This window comes from Terrapene carolina, unplaced genomic scaffold (genome assembly GCF_002925995.2).
Source record: "Terrapene carolina triunguis isolate 2854851 unplaced genomic scaffold, T_m_triunguis-2.0 Scaffold48, whole genome shotgun sequence".
Classification (NCBI taxonomy): domain Eukaryota; kingdom Metazoa; phylum Chordata; order Testudines; family Emydidae; genus Terrapene; species Terrapene triunguis.
In genome coordinates, this window is record NW_020664399.1 from 1,518,574 (window position 1) to 1,543,379 (window position 24,806).

At 41.3% G+C, this 24,806-nt stretch overlaps 1 protein-coding gene across 1 annotated transcript in view; it reads right to left on the reverse strand.

Moving 5' to 3' along the window:
* Window positions 1-24,806, reverse strand: part of MYO10 (myosin X) — a 233,817-nt gene that overhangs the window by 69,598 nt on the left and 139,413 nt on the right. The window contains exons 5-19 of the mRNA XM_024209996.1: window positions 24,133-24,267; window positions 21,975-22,099; window positions 20,893-20,906; window positions 20,685-20,769; window positions 19,526-19,629; window positions 15,262-15,391; window positions 13,498-13,616; window positions 11,121-11,267; window positions 10,834-10,934; window positions 10,523-10,589; window positions 8,808-8,900; window positions 7,851-7,919; window positions 7,596-7,678; window positions 6,148-6,256; window positions 1,404-1,484 (exon numbers count right to left, since the gene is read on the reverse strand). Coding sequence (XP_024065764.1) covers window positions 1,404-1,484; window positions 6,148-6,256; window positions 7,596-7,678; window positions 7,851-7,919; window positions 8,808-8,900; window positions 10,523-10,589; window positions 10,834-10,934; window positions 11,121-11,267; window positions 13,498-13,616; window positions 15,262-15,391; window positions 19,526-19,629; window positions 20,685-20,769; window positions 20,893-20,906; window positions 21,975-22,099; window positions 24,133-24,267 — 1,462 coding nt within the window. The remainder of the gene's footprint in view (window positions 1-1,403; window positions 1,485-6,147; window positions 6,257-7,595; window positions 7,679-7,850; window positions 7,920-8,807; window positions 8,901-10,522; window positions 10,590-10,833; window positions 10,935-11,120; window positions 11,268-13,497; window positions 13,617-15,261; window positions 15,392-19,525; window positions 19,630-20,684; window positions 20,770-20,892; window positions 20,907-21,974; window positions 22,100-24,132; window positions 24,268-24,806) is intronic.

Consider the following 24,806-nt stretch of genomic DNA (forward strand, 5'->3'; position numbering starts at 1 on the left):
TATTCCCAAATGGCAGAAGAAGGGGGGCTTGATCAGGGCTCTGTGGGTCCTTGCAGCAAGAGGGAGAATAGTCTTTTCAGGTGCATGAATCCCTCCCTGAGCAGTGCTGTGACTTGATTAAGTGGGCCATCACTGGTCCTAGCCACTGGTTACGTACCAAGCTGAGGGATTTTTATGTGCAGATTTTGGCCTTAGCACCCTAGAAGCCCCAGGGCTGAGAACAATTGGTCTCGAGATGAACTCAGAGCCAGCATCAGGCCATTTCCTCACAATGCCCAGATATTGCAAGGGCGTCATCACAGACACATCATTTGAAACCCCACAGCCTAGGTTAAAGTTTTCCCCTTATAAAGAAAACTTGAAGGACAGTTAGCAGCTAACACATTTTAAAGCTCTGGGGATAGACAGCCATAAAATCTTTAGTGGAATCTAGCCAACTTCCTTGATGTTTTACAGTCCTGATAAATCAGACACCGGGCTTGTGTCACAAAATAGTGTATTTCTAGCTACTGTTTGCAGACTATACTGCGAAAGCTTAACATTTGTTAATGTCTTTGCTTGGTGCAATTTCAACATTAGACATCACACCATGATGGGCAAATAAAAAGGACTACTTTGACATTTTAGGATCAGGGTACCATTATTAGACTAAGTGACTCCTAGATCTCAAACTTTTTGATTTGCTAGAGAGCCCCACATTCCCATGCTTGCCTGGCAACTTGGTATAGTGAATATTAATCTCTTTGCAACATTTTTTCCCCCCGTTTTAAGTACTCAAGTGTCTCAGAACTACAACATAAGAACAAACATGACTTCACCTGGTATTTTACAGGAACTGAAAGGTTAAGTGGCAGATGATAAAGAAAATACAGTAAAGCAAACCCCCAAATTACTGGAGTCCAAGTCATTAAAGGAAATAAACAGTATTTTTAAAAATTAAATTGTAGTAAGCAGAACAGCAATAGCACAGTGAAACCTGTACAAGTGACCATCTTTATTTGGCAATTTCCTGCTATAAGAGACTGTTATTATAAAATCCCCAAATGTATTAAGTACAATTCTGCTCCACCTTTATTAGAAGACCAACACGGTGAGGTAAGTGATTTTTGTCAGATCTTTGGGTAGTCACTTAAAACAGATTTCACTGTGGTAATGATTATTCTAGTTGTGGTCAGTGCATGTAAAATAGCTTGCTACGAAAAAACCCAGACACGAGAGCTGCAGAAGTCTGGAGACTTCTCCAGAACCTGCCACCTTTTTTTGGAGTCAATTGTACCTGTGAAAGTGAGTCCAAAATGCTATTATTCTGATTTGCATAGGTGAAAATGACCATACAAGATATGGAGCATTGGGCCCTACGTACTTGGAAAAGCAACTCAGACAAATAGAGTTTTAAATCTTACCTTCTGCGTATTTGGCTTGATACATCGAACGAAGAAAGGATTAGAGGAACTTAATGTTGCCATTAAGGAATGCAGTGAGTCCTAAAACAAAGGTAGAAAAGAAGACAGTACTTTATAAATGGCTTTTTCTTAAGTCCCAAAGTTTAGCTCTCTCAAAACTAAGCATTGCAGGCAGTCCCTATAGCAACACCTAGTGATGTAGACTAGAAATTACAATAGTACAAGCTTTTCCATGATAGAGTCAGTCATGCTAATGGGGATACAGGTCACATGTGAGGTGACACACTGCTCTATTGTTTTCCCTTTTGATTAAAAGCACTGACAAGAGTTACTAATCAGCAAGAAGAAAGCTCTTTTTATAAAGGTACACCATCAACCTGAAAATCTCATTTCTGTCTCAAAATGCTGAACCTGTTGTAGTTACAAGTAACACTTAAGAATTCTGTCCTGCATTGTGATCTACATCTATGCATTGCTGTGCCCATGCAAATCACAATGCACGATCCAGGCATAAAATAACATTGTTACTGAAAGAAGTTAGCAAAAATAATCTCCCCTCCTCCCATTTTCCCCCATTTTTTCTATTCTGTGCATTTGACAGCATTTTGTGTATAGTCGGTTTCACTCTTTCTCCTATATGGCAATCAGTTTCTCTCTTGATGAGAAGACACTTATAAGAAAGATACTAAATCAACAAGGGCACAGAAAAACCTAGCTCTAGTATTTCAAAAGTTCTTTAAAAAGTAACATTAAAATTGTGTTTAAAGAACGCTCTTTCTGAAACTAGATTTTTTTTTAAAAAATCAATGAACAAAATTCACGTTGAGAGTATATCTGTAACAAAGACATTCATATGTATTTTACTTAACATATAGTGCATCAGAGGCACGTTTCTCCATTAAATAAAATTCCTATAATATCCTTAGCAAGAAAACATCAAGTTTACAATACTCACTTAAAAAAATAAAACAGATTACATATATATTGTGTAATTATACACACACACTATTTTCTCCTCAGCACTAACAGAATTCTGAATTATAAAATACACAATATAACATAGATTATCTAATGTATTATTACCTCATCTAACTGGAAATAAAGGTCGCCAATGAAGTCATCATCCCTCTTCTGACATGTATTATTTACATGAAAAATTCCCCCCTTCACTGAACTTTCAATTTAATGTTCCCCCATTCTATTCGAGGTGATACTGAGATGTTTTTGTAAATCTATTACAGTGGGGGGCAAAGAAAGCAAATGCTGAAGTGATTTGAAACTTGACCATTATTTCCAGTGTGTCTGGTTAACCATTGTTTGCTACAGAACAAAGAGGGCAAAAGAACCAAGCAGCAAATATTACATAGAAAAGGCTCCAGCTTCTAGCCGTAAAATAAATATTTACCTCTTGAAAAAAATGTAAGCTTTATCCATGTTGAACACTATATTTCAGGACAACTTGGCTAACCCTGGTGATCTCTGACAATAGAGGACAGTACTCATGGCAATCACTTTGTAAATGTAACAGGGAAGGCAAGTGAGCCTGAACAAAGGTAGGATGATGATATATTCCATTTTCATATGCAGCTCTGGACTGATCTCATGAGCTGCTAACATCCTGGACTCCCACTGCCACCCAAGTCAGTGGGATAGGATGATGCTCACCACACCTCATGAGATCGGATCTAGAGACTACTCTGAATCAGGGTCATTACAAATCAATAACCAAGTTGTCATAATGAATCGTCACCAGTTTTATTCCTTTACATTTTAAACTTTTGAACAAATCGTGTGTTGTTCAGGGCCCCTGCGGAAGAGGAGACAAAGAGAAAGAAGGGGCCTGATTTTCCCTTGCCTTACACCTTCTGTAGTCATTTACCCCGGGCAAAGTGAGTGCAAAACACTGCTACTCCTATGCGGTAACATCTCACGCTTGCTTTGCCCAGGTGCAAATGACTGCAAAGGCAGCAGTGAATCAAGCCCTCAGTGATCTGGAGAGCTACCAAGGAGGGTGAGAATGAGCTTCTGCAGCAAATGGCGCACCACAACCACAAGGGGGTGCTGTGTGCTACTCAAGGGTCAGAGCCATTTCTCCAGCCTCACTTGTGTATGCAGCATGCACCAACCAAGGGGATGCAATGCTCCTTTTCAAAGGAATAGCAGTGTGCATCTCACCATATGTTCCCTAGGCTGTTCTGTCCAACACAGCAAAAAGGCATCAGAGCAAGATTTTCTTCTTAATGATTCCACTAGCAATGGGCTGGATTCTGCTCTCGTTTGTACTAGTATAAAGGTGGAATAACTCCAATGCAAAGGAGTTAGTCTGAATTTATACTAATGTAACTCAGAGCAGAATTTGGACCCATCTTTCTTTAAAATAATCACTTTCAGATGAAAAATTTTATGCTGAGTTTCAGCCCAAGGGAATTTTTAATGGCTGAGTTATAAACCCTGAGTAGCAGGAGAGGTACTTTGACTGGACAGCAGCGAATGAGAGAATCCAAAACACATGTATGGCAGAGAGGGGAAGGTGGGGGGCTGTCCCCTCCACTCCCCCAACCCTCCCCTTCAGTTCTCTGCTTGGCCATTGGTTGGGCAAAGGGAAATGGGGCCAGCTGTTTGGCTGCTGTGCACCCTCCTTCGGGTCCTTGCCTACGTAAGTTAAGCCAGGGCTTACCTCCGGTTAGCTGTCCCATGGAAGATTAGCAGCTTTGCCACTTATGATGCTGCGGATCTTACCGATGGTCTGCTTTAAGAGGCCAGGAAGGAATTTTGTCCCAAACCACCATATTGGCAAGTAGTCCTGTGAGTTTTTTCACCTTCCTTGTAGCCTTCTGGAGGCACAGTTGGGTTAGAAACAAGGATTCGAGGTTCCTATATTGCTGTTAAACTACCGACTCTTCGCAACTGGCAGCTGATGTCCAGTGCAAGTAAAGACTAAACTGCCAGCTCCCAGAGGTAAATGAGACCCAGGATTGTGCAAGTGGACTGTGTGCTTATAAGGGGGAAGGAGCTTGAAGTTTTTGTGGACTGAGTTTTCCCCCACCCAGCATTGTGGCTTCTATCACTCCATCCCCTTAAGGGGAGGAAGGCAGGAGAGGTTTCACAACTGAATTGAGACCAGGGAGGGCCTACCCCAAGTTAGTTTTTGGTTCATGATAAAGCCCTGTAACGTGCACTGCAGAACCAATTAAATGGCTGGTACATGACAGCTGGGGGCTGGTAATGTTGTGCCCAAGATATAATTAATAATGTTGCAGCCTGCCATTTAAACCCAACCCATGTGTCTGACAATCATTCACCTGCTTCTCCTTGTCCAAGAAGGCAGATAATTAAAATGTTGCCCTGCATCCCTATTCAACACACGGATTGAAAGCATTTTTCTCAGGTATTTGGTGCTTATTTTTCCTAGTTTGCAGACCTCGTTTCAGTGTCTCAGGCCAATTTCACAGCTGATTTAGGGATCATTTCATATGTACGGCTGTAAGCACCTCCTAAGTCACAATGCTGGAGCCACTATGGATCAGATCTCTGTCTGGTGTAAGTCAAAACAGCTCCACTGACTTCAGTGGAGCTATGGTGATTTACGCCCACTGAAGGCCTGCTGCTATGTCCGCAGAGGACAGAAGCAATCACAGGGAGCCTTAGGCTTTGTCTGCACTAGCACTTTTGTCAGTCAGGGGTGTGGAAAAAACCACCCCTCTGACCAACGTAAGTTTCACCAACAAAAGAGCTGGTGTGGACAGCACTGTGTCAGGAGGAGAGGCTCTCCTGCCGACACAGCTAACGCCACTCTTTGGGGTGGTTTAGTTATGCCGGCAGGGGAGTGGCTACATAGGAGACCTTACAGCAGCACAGCTATAGCAGTACATCTGTGCCACTGTAAGGTGCATAATGTAGACATAGTCTGAGTCTCCACTGCCTTAGCCCTTTGCTAGTCCTTTACACCTGTGCAAAATGCTATCCATTCGTACTGGAAGCCTTTTGCACCCACTCTGTTCAGGCACAGACTCCCCCGGTTTTATAGGATTATACATTAGCACAGCCAATTTAAAATAAAAGTGACAGACGGAGAGGCACTTAGGGCCTGTCTACACTTAAAATGCTACAGCACTTCAGCGAAGACACTACTTACGTTGAAGGGAGGGTTCTCCTATCACCACAGGCAACCCACCTCCCTAAGAGGTGGCAGTTAGGTTGATGGGAGAATTCTCCTGCTGACCTAGCACCGTCTACACTGGGGGTTACATCAGACTAACTGCGTCGCTCAGGGTGGTGGATTTTTCATACCCCTGAGCAACGTAATTATACCAACCTAATTTCCTAGTGTAGACCAGGCCTAAGAGTAGTGAGACTGTGAAGGAACCAATGATAAAAGTCGAAACTGAGCAAGATGGGGAGTAAGAGCAAGACAAAAACCTATGAAGTATGCCGGGTCTAGTCCATGGAGAAGCCAACGTGGTTAAAACAAGAAGGACAAGTCAATGAATGAGAAGCAACAGTTCTTTAAAGATGGAGGTGCTGTGCAGGTCAGCTTCTTCCTGAGGCTAACATTGCTGATTACATGATTAGTGACTGAAGTTTCATATGGGAAGAGGCAACATTTTGGTACTGAAGATTTTCAGCATTTTAAAATCTCCAAGGGACATATACCCCCAGCCCAGCCATTCTGAGTCTTTGTTGACTACTGATTATTTATCATTTGTCAGTCGCTGACAGTAGAGGAGAGGACATATTAACCAACCTTGAACTGTAAGCTGACAGTGGGTTTCCGGTGTTTGCTTCCACATTTAAGGGTGTCTTGGTTGTTCCGACTTGAAACGTGTTCAAACAGATCATAGATAAAATCAAGTCTGAAACAAGGAAGGAAAAATCTTTACAAAATATCCCAAGACACCACAAAATTTACCATTGTACAATCCAGAGCAAGCTTTGTTCCTTAAAGAAAAATAACTATTGACTCTCCTCTTATCCTCAACAACAATTAACCACAGACCTTTCAGATGTATCATTTGTGCAATGAAACCAAGAAAAAATAGTCCAAATGCCATACACTACATTCTCAACACCTCCTCTTGGAAATGAATGGCCAGATTTGATCACTTTTTACTTGATTGTTACTCAACCAATTGACCTTAATGGATGCTACGCTGGAGTGAAGACCAAGAAATAACATTTCCTGTTTGCTTTCCACAAGGGTGCAAATAACTGTGTGTGGGAACTTAAGCTTCAGCACTTAGTTGTGGGTGTTGTATGTACATTACAGAGGACTACAGGAGGCCCCTCACACCACTTTGACAGCAACATAATCGCTGACTTGAATGGAATTGTTCCTGATTGATATGAGGGTAAGTGAGAAGAGAATCAGGCCCTATAGCTTTAACTCCCCTATTGCATTTATCTGCATATTTCAACTGAGAGAAATGTGGCCTCAGGCATAACATGAAAACAGTACATACAATTAGGGATTTATTAAAAGGAAATTTTTTAAAAACACCTAAGGGGTTTAGGAGCAGCACAAGTCCCACTGACTTTCAACAGGATGTATGCACTTAAATCCCTGAAAATCTCCCTGTAAGTCATTTACTACATTACTGTTGTTATTATTTGTGCTACTGTAGCTCCTAGGAGCCCTCATCACGGAGCAGGACCCCACAGAGCTCGGCACTGTACAAACAATGAACAAAAAGATGGTCGCTGCCCCAGAGAGCTTACAGGCCTGATTGTCAATTCCTTGTGCACCCAAACTCCAAGTAAAGTAAGGGTCAGGGAAGTGCAAGGAATGCAGAATCAAGCCTTATGAGAGGCACTTAAAAAAAATAATCACACATACATTTGGTAAAGCACCTTGAAAATATGAAGTATCATGGGCCAGATTCTAATACATTTACTCACACTGAGTAGTACCTTACTCCTCTAACAGACGCACTGCAATCACTAGGAATAAGGTACTCTGCCACCTGGGTGAGGGTATCAGAATCTGGCCCAATGTGAGAGAGAAGTAGTATTATATTTAGAACTGTACACAAGAGAAGTTTATTAAGTGCCAATCTCCTCGGCCACTTGTTTGTTGCTCACTTCTCCTCAGTAAAGGTCCAATCCTACGTTGCAGGTACTGCTCTCAACTCCCACTGAAATCCGAGCATGTGGCACCTCCCAGAATCATACCAAGATGCAAATGCACTAACATACCTGCTTTCACGTAACAAGTTTAGGAGATCATCTCTGAAAGTATCTCTGTTTTTCTCTAAGATTCCCCTGACGTCATACTGGACCTAGTAAAAAGCAGAACAGGCTCATATAAAAAGCGCAGTCGTTAAGTACCTCTCACAAAGGCAGTACCATAAAGTGCACTGAGGGAACAGAATGCTTCAGTTAATTTGTGAATGGCTGTGATTCTGAAACACTATTTGGAAGCATTTTACCAAATGAAGAAAAGAAAATTACCTCCCCAGCGTAGTGTTTCACTCCAAAGTTGTGAACAGCTACTCTTGGTTTCACATAAAAGGAATTGTTCTAATTTAAGGAAGAATAAAAACATTTTAGTGGAGAAAACAATTGGAATCTAGATAAACGGCCAAGTTGTCTTCAACCTGAATTTGTCCAAACCACTGTCTTCCAGTGAACACCCTAAAAGATTAGTGCTCCAAAAGCAAACAACCATTTCTATATTGGTAATAGGATTTGTTAGTCTGGAGCTGCTTCAAACACAGTAACAGGAGATTTATAGTACATTAAAAGGCATTAGACTAACCCTAAGCCATCTGGCAAAGTGATCACAAGTGGACAAGACACAGTGGACAAGAAGGGCTTGCCTGAACTGGCTGTTGTCAGGTTAGATAATTGTGAAAACAGCAATATGACTGTATTAAAGGGGATGTTGTAGGTACACCTTTCCAAGACCTGAAGAGGAGCTCTGTGTAGCTCGAAAGCTTGTCTCTCTCGCCAACAGAAGTTGGTCCAATAAAAGATATTATCTCACCCACCTTGTCTCTATATTAAAGGGGCTCTTGTACAATCAAGGTAATGATCATCTGAATATGGACATCAGGCCAAATTCCAGTTTGTTATATCAATGTAAATCTGGAGTAACTCTGGAGAAGTGAATAGAGTTACTCCGGATTTACATTGGTGTAGCTGAGATTAGAATCTGGCCTATTTCACTACCTTTCCATTTACCTATCTATGCATATGGAAGTATCTATATCCACATTGTGTATTTTCAGATAACAAGCTCCCTCTTGCTCCCACTGAAGCAAATGACTTGGCCACTGACTTCACTGGGAATAGAATTGGGCCTAATATGTACTGTAAGATTATGCATCCATGCATATGAATCACAGACCTCTGGAGAAACAAAGGAACTTACAAATGGCACACTAAATAAATTAGAGTATCACATACGGCGTGTTGGGAGTGTAACTTCTCCAACAAGGTGCAGTCAGTCGCCTGAGGAAAATGACTCTCTTCATTGATTAGTGCTAGCAGGCCAAGTTTCTAGATCAGTAAAAATAAAGAGAACGAAGATGAATTAGCCCATCGAGTGTTTACACTGATCTTTCCACTAGTGAAAATCATCTTGAAGATGCTGTCAAGAGAGGCATAAGCGAACCAATATATCATAAAAACTCTCACAGGAAACTGTAACGCTGTTAGAGAAAAAGGATTCCTCTGGGAACATAAAGCAAGTAAAAGCAAAACAATGGAGGAAAAAGCAGTTATTGAAAATGTGAGCACTTTTTTAGCCCAAAGTCATTGTTCAAATGAAGGGGATTTATCCTGTTTTTGTTTAAAATTTGCTTTGGGTGAGTCAATAGTCCAGCTCGAGCTATATTCTGAATAGCTAGAAACTGCAATGTGGTTATTTGCCCAAGTACTCTCAACCTGAGGTTTGAGGAACACTTCCAAGTGGTCCACAGAGCTGCTTCTGTCACAGTGTTGAAGCATGTGTCATTCTTCAAGTCAGTTACTGATAACTTCATAACAATATAGGTCTCTTTTAGAGTTTCCAGAATCTTTTTTAACCAACTAAATTCAAATTTTACTAACCACACCACATCTAATCTTTTATAAGTGCTTTACAGTATTGATTAATTCTCACAACAGCCCTGGGAAGCGAGCAGATATTATAGTTCTACCGAAAGGGACAATGAGGTTAAATAACTTGTCCTATGCCCCAAACGGAGTCGCTGTTGAACAGGGACAGGAACTCCTGTGTTACTGGTTCCAAGGAGAGAACTTAAATAGATTTCACCTCTCCTCCACCCCAACGAAAACCACATGCACTCACACATGTCAACACTCTGTGCAGCTGTTTCATGACTTTCCATGTTTTGTGTTTCTTTGGTGTACATTCAACCATAATCAATTTTATGGATGGAAGAAAACTGGGGGAGGGGCAACTAATAAAAACACTGGAGGACAGAAATAAATTGCAAAAGTGACCTGGAGACACTATGGCAGTGGGGGGGAAATGGGCAATAAGAGAAGACTAGATACATTGAAATGCAAAGTTTAACATTCAGGAAAAGGAATTTAAGAGCAGAGATAGAATATATAACCCCCATCCCAACAAAACCCCACCCAACAAAGCAATTTAAGAATTGTGGAACTAACCTGACCTTTGTCAACCATCCTATAGCTCATTCTGCTTGTATGTTTCATCTCTTCCCCCCAGACATTTGTATGTCTTGTCTATTTAGGTTGTAAAGAGTTCAGGCAGGAACTCTCTCTTTATCTACATTTCTACAGTGCCTAGTACAACCGAATCCTGATCTTGGTTGAAGTCCCGAAGCATCACACTAATGTGAATCTCTCTCCAAGCTATCTCTTTAATGATCTCATAATACATTCTTGTATGCAACCATGCTCTGTAAATTATAGGCAAAGTGAGGAAATCAGGATTGGGAGGGGTATGTGTCCATGAAAGTATACTGATCCTATGAAAGTGATCCACAATATACTAAAGTTTGAAAACCACTGTATTAAAAGATCAACATTTAAACAAATAAAAGATAGGCTGCCTTTTGACCACATGCTGCTTTAAAATTCCTGCTCACACAAGTGATGAGAACACAGTAATTTGTCCAAGCATACCACAATATCAAATAACACATTACCTTTTCAATAAGGTCCAGGCACTCTCCGTTGTCTGTCCAGTCAATATCTTTCCAAACTAGTCCTTCTCTAGTGTAAGAAAAGAGAGGACATTTTATTCATAATTACAAATGTGTTGGGAGGAGACGTGGTTTGCTATGCCTATCATGCAAGTTAGGGTAAAATCAATTTAAAAAAAAAAATAATATGCAGCTATAGGCCTGGATTTTTAAAATGTGCTTATGGGAGTTAGGCACCCAAATCCCATTGAATGTCAAGGATTTGGTTATTTCTCTCCCCTAGGCACCTTTCAAACTCCAACTGTAATTCTTACCTGCTATATTCCAGTTGCTCCAAGGAAAAAATGTGCTTGTTGAAATATTCCTGAAGCTTTTCATTTGCATAGTTAATATTGAACTGCTCAAAACGATTAACCTGAAAAAGCACAGACATTCAAAGGTAAAAACTTCCAACGCCATTTGTTTTGTAAATGATAAACTGATTTGTTTTAAGTCCTAAAGCATTTGATAATCCAGTTCTAGAGAAGTTAAATGGAATTATGGAACAATGGCATACATAAAAATTAAAGAATCAATTCCCAGCAATTTTTTTGGAACATACCTCAAAGTTTTCAAATCCAAATATATCAAGAATTCCGATGGACTTGAAATCTTCTTTGCCTCTGATTCTGCTGTTGATTTTTTTAATAACCCATGCAAAACACTGGGAGTAAAGTGCCATAGCCACAGAATCTCTGCTATCTACTGCCTGCATTGGAGAGGTAATACACAGCATAGTAATTTAATTAGAAACCACATTTTGCCAGTGTCCTTTGCCCAGTGCAATGAAAAAGTACAAGACATGCAGTTTCATATTCCCATCAGGTCTGTATACATTACATTGATTACAATTAAAGCACTAATGATTGAAAGCTCCACTGTGAGTTATTATAATTCAGTATTTATACTGCATTTAAAAAGAAGTTAAGGTTTCAAAGTCAAACACTCAAAAATTAGGAAATACCACAATTAAGGGTGTCTGCGCTACCTAAATTCAGCTCCTTTGTACATAAACATATATATGAATGTACAGTATGCTTTTCCCTAATCTCATTCTCAGAAGTGGCTGAACCATATTTTGCTGAAACTTTCCAAAACTGAGCCTGAGGTAGGCATCTATCTGGCTTGGGAACTTTTAGCCCAAATGGTTCAAGTCTGACAAAGTTATAGGCAACTAAAAACAGGATCCTACAGTGAGAAGCGGCGAGCAACTTTAACCAAAGGAAGCCCTTCCTGCTCCACCTACAGAGGTCTATAAAATCATGAATGGTTTGGAAAAAGTGAATAGTGCTATTTACCATTTCCCACAATTCAAAAACCAGTGGTTATCCAATGAAATTAATAGGCAGCAAGCTGAATACAAACAAGAGGAAGTACTTTTTCACACAATGCATAATGAATTGTGGAACTCATTGCCGTGGGATGTTGTGAAGGTCAAAAGTATAACTGCACTCAAAAAAAGAACTAGATAAGTTCATGGAGGATAGGTCCATCAATGGCTATTAGCCAAGATGGTCAGGGATGCAACCCCATGTACAGGGTGAGTCTAAACCTCTGATTGCCAAAAACCCGAAGAGGAAAACAGGGTGGATCATTCCAACTGCCCTGCTCTGTACACAGCCCTGAACTTTGGTACTGGCCACTCTCGGAGACAGGATACTGGGCTGGATAGACCATTGATGTAGATCAGCATGGCAGCTCTCATGTTCTTATAATTACTAGATGGACATCCATAGAGATTTCTAAAAATCTAAGGGCCAGATTCTTATCCCACACTGAATAGCTCTGTACCGCAAGAGAAGCCTCACTGAAATCAATGGAGCTACTTGCAGAGTAAGGTACTACCCAATGTGAGTAAGGATATCAGCAGAACATGCCCCTAAATAAATAATTAGGTAGTCTTACCTTCAAGGCTCTCAACAACATTTCTCATGATTACCTCTCAGGTGCTGCCTCCTTTTATGCTCCTTTAATCCTGTTTGTTCGGCCCAAACTGCTAATCTGAATGCCCCCACCCCTTTTGTACCCCTTTTCCACCCTGCCTCCACCATGCTTTCTTTCCTGCTGCTCTCTAGGACAGGAAGGCCCTTCATGACCATGGGAGCTACAATTCCACTGTCCCTCCTCTCAGCCTAGTCTCACAACCCCTTCTTCAAGGAGGTTTATAAATTATATTTCTGTATTTTATGAATTAAGATTTTTTTTTAAATGTAACAAAGCAGCAGCATGCATCAGCTTCCCAAATGACTGGACAACCAAATTGTCTTTGTGTCTTGTCCACCTCTTCTTCCCCATCCCATGAGGTCATCTACTCTTGTTCTCGTCTTAATTTAGGCCTTAATTCTGCACTGGGATCTGCTAGCCTGGATTCCTGCACTTGTGCAGAGACTCATTAAAGTCAATTGGACTCTACAAAAGGCACAGGGCTAGTGGATCCCATGCAGGATTGGGCCCCTAGGGCAGGGATTTGGTCTTTATCTGTGTTATAAAATGCTATGCACATCTCTGGCATTATGTGACTCATAAATCATAACAACTTGTTTTAAAACCATATTAGAAAATCCTGTAATGTATTGGTTACTTGAACCTCCCCAACAAGTTATCTGACTAAAATTCTGATGTCAGCTTCTTAGGACTTGTCTACATAGGGACATTGAGGAAAATTAATCCAAATGAACCAAAGGTGTGAATTAAAAGTGGATTATTTAAAGTGAATTAAACCCCTTTATGGACACAGAACGAAGACTACTTCAATTCTAAATTTGTTAATTCGGATTAATTTTCCTGAGTACCCCCATGCAGACAAGCCCTTATACATGCTTCAAGCTGTTGGTTCATTGTAGTCGTTGACCTCAATGGAACTCTGTGCTGGATTTACATCAGCTGAAAGTCTGGCCCAATTGTTTTGTTAAAATATATCCGAAGTGGTATGTCTTTACCTGTTGTACACTGAGAGGTGTTAAGATTTCTTCTCCCCTGAGTATCATTGATCTCTGTGTCAATGCTTCAGTCAGTTGTGTTGAGTCCAGCCCAAGTAACTCTGCAGATCTGCCCAGAGCTAGCAACAGAAGGAGCCAAAAATAAATACACACGTATATGTGGAAGGCACAATTCTCTCAACATTTTTTTAACCTACTGTAATTAGAAGCAACATCAAAGCGGCTTCTGACAGAGATTAGAAAAAAATATTGAGTTGGATACTCTGGTCTGCTAAAGGCACTTTGCTCTCCTTATGCAAAGTGCTGGCAGAGGTAATGTAGCTGCCTTCTACACCAGACATCCCCTCACCTACAGCTTACGTGAGGAGACTGCGGGCACGGCTGAGCTCCATTCCTGCTCTAACTTCCACTGGAGCCAGGCAGCCTTTAATCAGGGAACCACACCTGGCTCCCATCAGCCGCTACTCTCATCCACTACATTGGAGAGCAGAACTGGCACCACCGTCTACTTCCCATTTTCTTTACTTTATGCACTTGATAGCATTCTGTGTTGTTTCGCTCAATTTTCATTCTCTTCCCTATACTGGTCGGGTTAGTCAGTTTCCCTTCTTAGTCATGTGGGTGTTTCACCCAGTAATGGAGGAAAGCAGCACATTTTAAGAAATAGGAAAATAACATGGTAAACCCAAAAAAAGTAGCAAGGAAGTTCAGGCACAGTTGATATTCTGGAAAACATTTAACTCATATTTGAAACTAACTAAATTTCAAAGTGAGGCGGTCCCTTTAATTCTTCCTCTGAGAACCTATAATCATAAAGAAATTGTCATTCACAGAGGTCTAATCTTCCCTGAAATATATGCATAAATCCAGCTGCTAATGCATCCCAGTACAGCATCTCTACATAGGTTAAATCCCTGTACTCATTTTCACTGTCAATCAAACCCAGTTATTAATGTCTGGATGCTCAACTTCAGAGCGACAAGGTTGAAATACTGTCTTGAAAATTCATTTACAATAAAATTGATACAGTGGTTGTCTAAGTCACTTATTCCTTTTCAGTGCTCCTGAAACAATAGGATACAGTATTATAAATGTGCACAAAAGAAAGAAGCTGATTGAAAACACCCCCAATTCATTACAGATCACAGTTGGAAGCCTTTAATTTGTTCTTAACATAATAAAAATCCAAACATAATCTTATTGCTAATACTAATGTTTGGTTTTATGGATACAGAAACCTAATACCCACTTCCTCATTCATGAGAGGGTACTTCTGCTTTCTCCCTGGATCATGTAGATGTTTCTGGTGAATAGAAGAAGAGTTTGTCCAAACTGTGCATCTGAATTTGCACTTTGCCATTATTTGGTATAAAAGTAAGGGATGATGTCATTGTTCCCAAACCCAATCCCTGAACTGTCTGTCCCATGGTTACACAGCTGCAGATGTAACTTGCTGACAAGGCAAACAAGGCAGGCACAGTGCACTGAAGTCCAGAATGCACTTAAGTACATGCTTAAGTCCCATCAACTTAAGGACAAGCATTCCAAATTCAGGAAAGCATTGGCTTCAGGGGACTTAAGCACATGAGGAAGTTAAGCATATGCTTGAGTTCTGTCCTGAACTGGAGGCAGAGTTTAGTGCCAAGGAGTAACTCATTTCATCTTCATAAAACAACTGCTTGAAGCAGAGACTTTTGTCCTGCGTGGTTTCCAACACTGCTATTAAGCAATCATGGACATTTCCTCATCCCATAACAATCTCACCTGTTTTGAAGGACACCTGTGCCCCACCAGCAGTGATAAACTCAATGTTCCCTAGATGCAGAATGCCAGCTAGCAGCCTAAGAACTTCTCGCACCTCCTCCTTGCTGAACTGCATCACATCCATTGCAGTCTGGAAGAAAATATTTCTTTTAGTTTGTGTCTGATTTTACTGGAGAACCAGAAACTGAAGTAGATTATGGAGGATAAATTACAAAATACAACAACTGAGTTTTGCAGCATTTAGCATTTGAAACGACACAGGGACAGCGGAATGGGAACAGCAAATGCATCTCTTGTCTTCGCCCTCAATCCACACAAGCATTTTAACACGACGTGTGCAACTTTAAGCACATAAAGTAACACACTGACATCTTTAAAATCTCATCCCTCTGAGTGGCACTGACCCTCTAAGGAGCCATTTCACTGCAACGGAACTTGATTAAAGTTATGCATGTGCTTGGGTACTTTGCGAGATCAAGGCCATACTAAAAAACCTCACTAATTTGTACTAGCAACTGGGAGGAACCTCCCCTCTGTGTTACCAGATTTTGCAGATTAGTCATGGAGGCGACCAAGCGTGTATCATGCAATGTACTTTGTCAGTGCACTGTAATTTAGTTTTACTTATAGCACTAATGTTCTTCTTCATATTTTGAGAAACTAACAAAGTCTTAGTGAAAAACCACATTACTGTACTCTACTAACTGGGGTGAGACACAGGTTTTTTGTGAAAACTACTGGATTTATGGATGGGCAAAGTAAGAATGACCATGGTTCCACTGTATATCAGGAACAAAACAAAACAAAAAAATCAATGTAAAACATGTATTATTTTATTAATGCAAGAAAAACAGACAACTATTTTCTTTGGGAATGGTTTGTGTTTTCCAAATATCTCTCTACAGTGCTGGACTCTGAACCAGATTGTGCAAATTCACTGTATTTCATGGTTTGCACTGATAAAATACTCTTAATTCAGGGATGCGGAATACACAGAGCATGACATATTTGAGTAGTGCTATTTGAGTGTGTTGTATTTCTGTGCAAATGTGATTACAAAAAGATGGTCTTTGATCATAGTGTGTATCAATAATGACAACAGTGTCATTTTGAAAAACACAAGCAGCACTGAGACGTGTTTTTGCAGCTGCTCTAGGAATTACTTCCTCCCCACAAAGGAGCTCTACCCCAAGTCAGCCAGCTTAGGGTTTGAAGAAGAAGTTCTCTTCTCTCCTCTCTCTCATACCTATCATCCCTCCAAGGTATTGGTAGGGGATCGTCCTGTTCCCCCTGCCACACCTCCAGTCACATACTTGCAATAACATTTTTAGTAAATAAGAAGGAAAGGGATATCTGCAGAAGCTCTGAGAATCCATTCCACTGTGTCTGCACAGAAAGAGCTGTTATAATAACTACTAAAATCCCACAGAACATACAACACCTTTTAGTACTGTAGATCTGAGAAAATGAACACTCTTCCAATACACAATAAATATATACGATTGCCAATACTTTGTAAATAGATTCATAATTTCGTGGTCACAATGATCATCTAGTCCAGTGGTTCTCAAACCTTTCTCAGACCCATTCATAAACCTTGATGTCCTGTCACAACCCAGTAAATAGCTTTAGTGCAAAAAACATCTGTCTTACTAAGTATTCCTTACCCATGATATAGAATATACCTATTAACGTAATTGGTACTAAATAATGACACTGTGCATACCATAACAGCAGCTACTGCAGTTCTGGTCCCGCAGGGCTGGCTGGGCTCCAGACGTGGTGACATTCAGGTCGCAGCACCACTCAGTTTTGGCCCAGCTTCCCTAATGAGGGCCTGCAGGGCCAAGTTTTCATGAGTGGTTTTGTGACTTGTCAAATGAGGTCACAGTGCCACTCACTCAAATTTGGTCTGGCTGCCCACCCCGCCCATCATGATGGAGGGGCTGCTCGGACAAACCCGAGTGGCACTGCGACCCCAGAAGTCACAACACCAGGAGTGAGGAACTGAACACAGCCAGCCCCGTGGGACTGGAGCCTTTTGGTTCATGAGCCACAGACTGAGAAATCCTGATCTAATCTGACATCAGTATAACACAGACGATGGAACTTCACCCAGTAATTCCACTTGTTCCTGATGATTTTTAACAAATTTCTTGTGATTGTCCCTAATCCTATTGGCCATAGTTATAACTATAGAGGGAGGTACAAGCTGAAGAGATTTTATTAATAGGATCCAGTTTATGGCACAGTAATAACAGATGTCACAAGAATACTTAGGAATGCATGTGTGTGCGCTCACACTGCAGATCCCCACTCCACTGGAGAAGAACTTTTGGAACACAAAGGAAAGAAAAACATCTAGGGGGGAATCATCTGTAGCCTCTTGGAAAAGGTCATTAGAATGCATATGACTGAAAGAAGAATGAAGTATGGCTTAGGAATTTTGAAGTCACTGAAGCCACATTCTCAGCCTTAGGAAGATCTGTAAGGAAACAAGGGATGGGGGTGCATGAAACGGGGAAGGAACAGGAACCCATGATGCAAAATGTCCCTGTCCCTCATTATAAGGAAAGCAGTGTGGAAAAGCCCCTATTCTGTGCCCAAATTTCTGCTTCTAAAATACGCCAGAATGCAAGATTTACATGTCAAGTTAATTTCATGCTCTACCTGCCTCAAGCCGATTAGCGCAAATTAAATGTCATGCTACTCAACCTGAACTATAGGACTGCAATGCGGATATCACCTACTTTCACAAAAATATTTCTGTCGTGAAATTAGGTAATTTTACAGCTGCAAAAACAAATATACATAAACACCTTTTAAATAAACTGTACCTGGCCATTTTTATTGGTTTTCAAATCCCATAGAGTACGTGCCACACTGAAATGGTTATGGTACTAGGAAAAGAAATTGATAATTCTGGTAATAGTAAGAGTCAGCTAATTACTGTAACTAATTGCTGACACTAATGTGGGTGTGAAAGTCAAGGCTACCCAGAGAAATCCTCAATTAGTGTGAGTGCCTCCATTTCACCCGTGTTTCCATTCTATTTAATAATCATATTTGATCACTTACTCCACATACTAGATTATCTTTATTGCACCCTTTCTCCCCCAAAGGCACATGGCTAGAAGAGATTGGAAAGCTGCAGAAGTCCACATACTACCATGGATTTGCTATTTCTATATGTCAGTAAATAGTGCAGAAAGTGTACGAAGCCTTGAAATGAGAGAAGCAGCAGAAATAGGTACACTGGTCATGTAAAATAAGGTGGCTTGTTTTCTTTTAGTCAGAAGGTTAATGTTCCCATAAAAGAGAAGCTGCTTCCTGATTGCTCAGTATTTTTATTTGACTGTTTTGTATGAACTGTCCCAGGAGCATAAACAGCAGACAGATACGGAAGTGATGCTTCTCTTTTATACACACAACCAGCCCTCACAGTGTACACCCAATAGTTCTGAAGAAAAAAAGCCATCTAGTTTATTCCAGATACTAAAATCTTACAGAAGGTGCAAACACCTTTGGAATGGGATGGGAGTGCTACACTGTATTCTAATGGATGCTTGGGGTAAGTTAGGTAAACATTAGAACACTTGTTTGGTTTTGTCAAAAAAAAATGGGAATGAATCAGAAAATGTACAGGTTCTCAATCAATTGTGAAACAAGAAGCTTTATGCTTCCATCGCGCTCTGTGTACATCCTTTGTTATATCCTGTGGTGTCCTATTTCGGATGTGCATTATTAATGTATTTACTCTGTAGCATCCCATTCCCACCATCATGCGTTGAGTAATTTGCACCTAGGTATGAATACATATGTCCTTTGTTATAAACTACTGTAACAGTAATTCTACATAAGTCGTGGATGGAAGGTAAGGTGGGTGAATGTCTGATTGCCTTCCACTGCTGTCCTCTTTGTTCTGCAATTTAATTGCTTTCCTTTCCAAGGAGTGGTGGGAGAGTGACTTCATATCCTGCATGCAAGGAAAGAAATGCTCCCTGTGATAACGAAGTGTATGACAGAAAATTAGTCACTTCTGGGCAACAGTAGACACTGATCCTCCATGAGGCACCTTATGCCCATGTGGAGTGCTGTTCAAGCGAGTGGGATTGCACATAGCCATGACGATGGACTGATCCTTCTGCAAGATTAGGACCCTAGTTAGCCACAGATCAGGACAGCTTTCATTGAAACCACTATCAAGCAAAGAGATGTGAAACTTATCACCCTTGAACCATAAAGAACTGGTCAAACAACTTACAATGACTTCCTTGAAGGAGTCTTTGTCATTGATTGTCTTATCCGCTACACATCCAGACTGATTCAGGTAGTGGTAGTGCTCTGGTACAGATAAGTAAAATGCATCTGCAAAGAGAAAAAACAAGTCACCACTTTAGCAGTTAAAAAATTAATTAATCTTTCATTTACTTGAGATATACATGAGCAGGGACACAAAATCAAGTGGTTTATAACAGTGGTTCTCAACGAGGGGTATACGTACCCCTGGGGGGGTACACAGAGGTCTTCCAGGGGCTACATCAACTTATCTAGATATTTGCCTAGTTTTACAACAAGCTACGTAAAAAGCATCAGCAAACTAAACTTTCATACAATGACTTGTTTATACTGTTCTATACACTGAAATGTAAGGACAATATTTATATTCCAGTAGATTTATTTTATAATTGTATGGTAAAAATGGGAAAGTAAGCAATTTTTCACTAATAGTGTGCTGTGACACTTTTGTATTTTTATGTCTGATTTTTTTAAACAAGTAGGTTTTAAGTGAGGTGTAACTTCGCGGTACGCAAGACAAATCAGACTCCTGAAAGGGGTACAGTAGTCTGGAAAGGTTGAGAGCCTCTGGTTTATAGCAATGGAAAATGTATCACATTCATTGGATAATTTTCATTTTAGCTAGCTGTGAAACACCATGACCTGTACTCTTCATCGCACACAGACAGGTGGCCAAAAAGATGGTGCTAACACAGCTTAGACATTTTTACACAAATGCTATTTCTCTTGCTAGGGGGTTAATCTTCATGATAAGGGACTGTGAGAATATGATTCCTTCTCCTCTCTTCCCTTTGGAATTTCCTAGAGCCCAGCCAAGATAGTCAGGGACAAGGCCACATCGCAGTGTCCAGCCTGAGTAACTATCCCAAGGTCACAAAGTGAGTCTGCAGCAGCTGGGAATAAACCCAGGAGGCCTGGTGGCATTCCTATGCTAGAGACACTGCTTGTAGCAAGATGAGCTCACAAAACATGCTCGTGAATTCAGATTAAATAAATAATCTATTTCTCTTGTTCGGTTATTGGTTTACCACAGCACTGTCACCGCAAGATGGTGTTTCATGACTGAAATAGTACTGGCAAAGAGCCACTGCAAACAGTTGTGTGAGCAGAGCTTTGTCACTCACCTTTCTCTTCCTCTTCTATCCCTGCCAGCAGTGCATAGAATATGTGATAATTTCTTTCCCCAGGGTTCTGCCTTACTACACGGTTCTGTCAAAGCAAATAAGATTTCTGTTTAGGGGATTATTTTTAAAGGGAACCTATTCCCCAGCAATTTTTGAGAAAGTCTATGAATAAAACAAAAATACTGGATGATAGCAAATGTTGACTTACTTTTTCTAATAAATCTTTAGTGTGGAAGAAAGTGATCCGTCAAGGGATAAAACAGTGAAGTTAAAGAACTATATGTTTACAACTCCCTAGCGGCTTGACTTCAGAGACTAAAAAGAACATTGTGGTCTGTGTCGTGTACCTGTTTGCACAGCAAAAGGAGGAGAGTTTCCATAACTAACACATTCAGCCACTTCTAATCCCAAAGGTTTTTTCAACAGAGCATACTGAAGTATTGTTATTTTCTGGACCAAATGAGGATTTGAAGTGACACCTACCTTTCTGCTTAACTTTCTGTTTGCTGGTTAGTTTGGTGCCTGCTTTAAGGGTGAAATTCACCCATCTTGCATGAAGTGTGAACAAACAACTTTTGTGCAAAGATCTAGGCAGGATTTGGAGGTTGAGAGTGTGGGGACAGAATCACCCCCCTCAAAAACACGCAAGGAGGATGCAGCTGTTCCACAGCCAGTAATCCTGCTACAGTGCAGGAATAGCAAACACAACCCAACACCCCTATACAGGGCCTATGCCTACTTCATCTATGTAACTGCAAATCCTGAGGTTACACCCCTAATTCCCCAACCTGCAGTGTCCTATGTGAAACTGGTACATAGCCCAGCGCTGCAGAGTGCAAGCAGTGTGGCCAACCAGAGGCTACCCCTCCCCCCTCACACAATGGAACCTCTCACTTCTGCTCTGTATAGGCCTTTCCTTGCCCATTATGCCCTTGGATGAATTTCACCTGGCTGGTGAAGAGCTGGTAATCAGAATTTTTCCCATGAAGTTAAGACATTATTAGCTCACTCTGGAGAAACATGCTCGTTAGCCATAATACCAGAAATGAGAAAGGTTTGGTGATTTTATATCTAGATAAAGGAATGGACAGATGGACACACACAGACTGAATCTGGACTTATTGATTTCTCTTGAAGTTCACTCAGGACAGTTTTTTTTAACTTGGAATCTTTGGGTGTGGGCAGAGGGACAGGCGAAGGCTAATATTTCCCCCCACTACTCTCCCCAGAACAGACACAGGGAGCACATCACCCTGAACTACACAGGCACTCAGCAAGGAGAGAGGATACAATCTACAATTCTTCCTCCCTGGATGTTTCCCTTCTGACAGATGTTCAGCTGAACAAACTTCCCAAAGCGACTCGAGTTGTTGTTGTAAACAGTCTTCGCGTTGCCAAAAGCTTCCATAATTGGGCTGTGAAAATAAGGGAGGACGACAAATGTATTAACTTGTGACTGGAATGCCATTGATAGGAGGACTGCACTCCAGTGCTCAAGGAAAGGCATAATCCCCATAAAGCCCAGCTCTAACATTATCCTCAGACATGGCCTACATCCTTAATCATTACCATCGCTCTAAACCAGGGGTTCTCAAACTTCATTGCACCACGATCCCCTTCTGACAACAAAAATTACTGCACGACCCCAGGAGGGGGGACTGAGACCGCCTGAGCCCCACCGTCCAGGGGCCAAAGCCAAAGGCTAAGGGCTTCAGCCCCAGGCAGGGGGCCTGTAACCTGAGTCTGACCATCCAGGGCTGATGCCCTTGGGCTTTGGCCCTAGGAAGTGGGGCTTGGGCCCCAGGCCCCAGCAAGTGTAAGTCAGCCCTGGCGACCCCATTAAAATGGGCTCGCAGCCCACTTTGGGGTCCTGACCCACAGTTTCAGAACCACTGCTCTAGACAACTCAGTTATACCACAGGCTGTATGTCTGCAGGTAGTAAAGTAGCTATAATACTAAATAACAAAAAGACATTAACCACTGTACAGCTTTGAGTATATAACTGAAATAGGATTTATTATAACAGGTCTATATTATAACTGTTGTTTAGTGTTTGCATTATAGTAAACACAGAGGCCCCCGGTCAAGCCAAGACCCAATTGTGCAGCGTGCCATATGGGTGTATAGGAGACCATTCTCATCCTAAAGAACTTACACAATCTTACTTTAGTGGATGAAAACAGAGATGGGGGAGGGACAGGGAAGATGTGTGACAGTGATAGCAGCAGATCTGTTCATAGTCTAGCTGTGTGCACAACTTCTTGTTAAAACATTGAGTGAATTTAGTGCTTGTGGAAGGTACCTGATTAACAGCAGATAGATCCATCAAATCAGCTCGCCTGATTTTCCCTTACCTCAGCAAGCTACCTGCAGTTGCCCTGCTGATCCTTACTACCCCCTTCTGTTTCCCTTTAGCTCCCCCTCAAGCCTCTCTCCTATCCACCAAATAATAAAATCTCCCCACCCCATCCACCTCTCCCCCTCTCGCACCTCCTGCTGCCTTCCTCACTCCCATCCCCTGAGCTCAGCTCCAAACAAAAATGAAAAAAAATAACTAAGAAACAATCCCAATTTGTACAAAACCACTTCACGTATTGCGCAGAACCATTCCATTGGTGATCCTGTTACTGTGACCCAGGCCCTCCCCCACCGCCACGCTTATTGTTTTCTAAATGCACCCACGTGTCATGTGTAAAATAGACTGCAAGTACTTCAAAGCAGGGACAGTCTAGTTTGTTCTGTAAAATGCCTAACATTTGGGTGATTTATAAATACATAACTAACACAAATAATCAGTAATGCTATAGCATCCACAGGGCAGGCTTCGTCCACACTGCCTTATCAATATACACCTCTGCCCCGATATAATGCGATCCAATATAACACAAATTTGGATATAACGCGGTCAAGCAGTGCTCCGGGGGGGCGGGGCTGCGCACCCCGGTGGATCAAAGCAAGTTCGATATAACGCGGTTTCACCTATAACGCGGTAAGATTTTTTGGCTCCCGAGGACAGCTTTATATCGAGGTAGAGGTGTACTTCAAACCTGACCTAGAGCTCCGCTGACTTTTATTTTGATTTTAAAAAATTACAGCTGTAATTTAAAATGTAAGGGGGAAAACAGTGGAAAATCCATAGTGCATATGAAATTCTAAAAGAGAAAAAAATCACTGGGAAAAACCTGCAATGTAAATCAACAGCTCCGCATACACCAAGAATTGGTGTCTGCAACATAGAACTTACAGCCAAAGAACCACAAACATTGGAGATGGAAAAGACCTGGCACGTCATCTGTCCACTCCCTGGGTGCCAGTGCAGGATTATTTTACAGTGTTTTGTTGAGCAGTCTAGTTTTAAATGTCTTCAGCTTCAATGGTTGTTCTACCTCTGTCACTCTGTATTGTGTGCAACACTATGGACCACGTATGAGGATATGAATATAATACCTGCTCTCAAGAATAGCTTGCTCCACACAGGAGGTCTTTTCCTTACAGGACAGTTCCAGCGAATGTTGGCTCATGGCAGATAAGAACTTGAGAATCAGCTTAGTACTTTCTGTCTTACCAGCACCACTTTCACCACTGAAAGACAAAAAAACATACCACAGTGTTTCTACTTTGACTATGTTCATGGGGGGAAAAAATCCTTGGTCTGGCCTACATCAAGGCACTCACAAGCCAGAGTAAAGGGAGTGATTAGAGAGGGCTGTCAGACCATGACAATCTGAATGAGTGAGATTTAAAACGCTATGAGAATTCAAATGTCTCACTGGAACATAGTGTTAAACGCATAATAACTCCACGCTTCTACAGCACTTTTCAGCCAGGATCTCAATTTATTAACATATGACAAGCACCCCTTCAATTCCTGTGAGGCACCCTAGGGCTATAGAGATGACATAATACACCACTGCTGAAATGCCGCCACCGCAGAATGGAAAACAGCACAAGGAGGCATGGCCACATAGCTACAGATACGCTAAAAACTGCTGTAAAGCTAATCCAAAATCAGGAGTCTTCTACCAGACTTGGTAAGGATGCAGCATGGTTATTTATAGAAGGATAACCATAGGGGAGGGAGCCTTGGCATGAAACGGAGCATTAATAAATGTGGAGGAGGT